This window comes from Bison bison, unplaced genomic scaffold (genome assembly GCF_000754665.1).
Source record: "Bison bison bison isolate TAMUID 2011002044 unplaced genomic scaffold, Bison_UMD1.0 scf7180017848986, whole genome shotgun sequence".
NCBI classification, from domain to species: Eukaryota; Metazoa; Chordata; class Mammalia; order Artiodactyla; family Bovidae; genus Bison; species Bison bison.
Window position 1 is genome coordinate 20740 of NW_011479559.1, and position 982 is coordinate 21721.

Genomic DNA, 982 nt, shown 5'->3' on the forward strand with positions numbered 1-982 from the left:
ATGCAGGAGATGTGGGTTCGATCCCTGGGTTGGGAAGATCCCCTGGAGAAGGGAATGGCAACCCACTCCAGTATTCTTGCCTGGAGAATCCCATGGACAGAGGAGCCTGGTGGGCTACAGTCCACGGGGTTGCAAAGAATCGGACACAACTGAGCAACTAAGCACAACACAAGAAAGGTAGGCGGAATAGAAAAAGAAGAAAGAAGGAAGTAAAATGTCTCAGACCTTTGGTCCTGGAAAGCCTGGTGGCCCAGAAGGACCTTCTAGACCAATTCTTCCAGGTGATCCAGGTGCTCCTGGAGGTCCTGGAATTCCAGGAAAACCTGTAAATTAGAAGTCATTTTTAATCCCCAAAGAGAAGACACTGTAAGAAAGATACCCAAACTCCTAAACCCACATTTCACCCTATTATATCATGCTTAGTGACTACAGTAAGATGTTAAAAGCACAATGACATTCTAGATGACTATTTCAGACCAAGCCTTACAAATACCTGATATTCTCTCTCAATCACCTTGTGGTCCTATTATTTTCATACAGGGCTAAATAGCATTTGTGGCTAATGCTCTTCTAAAAGAAAGTAAAAGCTATTACCAATGAGATAGAAGAACTAAACTTAAGAGATGAATTCCACACAAAAATGCAGAGAAACTTTTATTCTGCTTACATCTTGATATAGTATGATAAAAGGCCTACCACATAATTCTGGAAACGAGCTAAAAACAACGCAGATGTTATACACATATATACACATAAAATCAAATCTGACTCTTTTGATGTCATTTAGTATAAATGATTAAGGACACGTTTAAGCACTGTTCTCTGATTAAGACACATGCTTGCAGTTCATGAGAAAAAGTTCTGTGAAGAATAAAGCAGAACTGAAGCAACAGCCCTAGAAGTTTCAGTGAATCATGAGAATATGACTTAAGGATAAAACATTACTTGGATAAATGTGTGCAATAAATCAGTTTTCTGTTTA

General features: G+C 39.2%; 1 protein-coding gene across 1 annotated transcript in view; it reads right to left on the bottom strand.

Moving 5' to 3' along the window:
- Positions 1–982, bottom strand: part of COL4A5 (collagen, type IV, alpha 5) — a gene marked incomplete at both ends in the record, with an annotated part of 87800 nt that overhangs the window by 19370 nt on the left and 67448 nt on the right. The window contains one exon of the mRNA XM_010846272.1: positions 226–323. Within this exon, the coding sequence (XP_010844574.1) occupies positions 226–323 (98 nt within the window). The remainder of the gene's footprint in view (positions 1–225; positions 324–982) is intronic.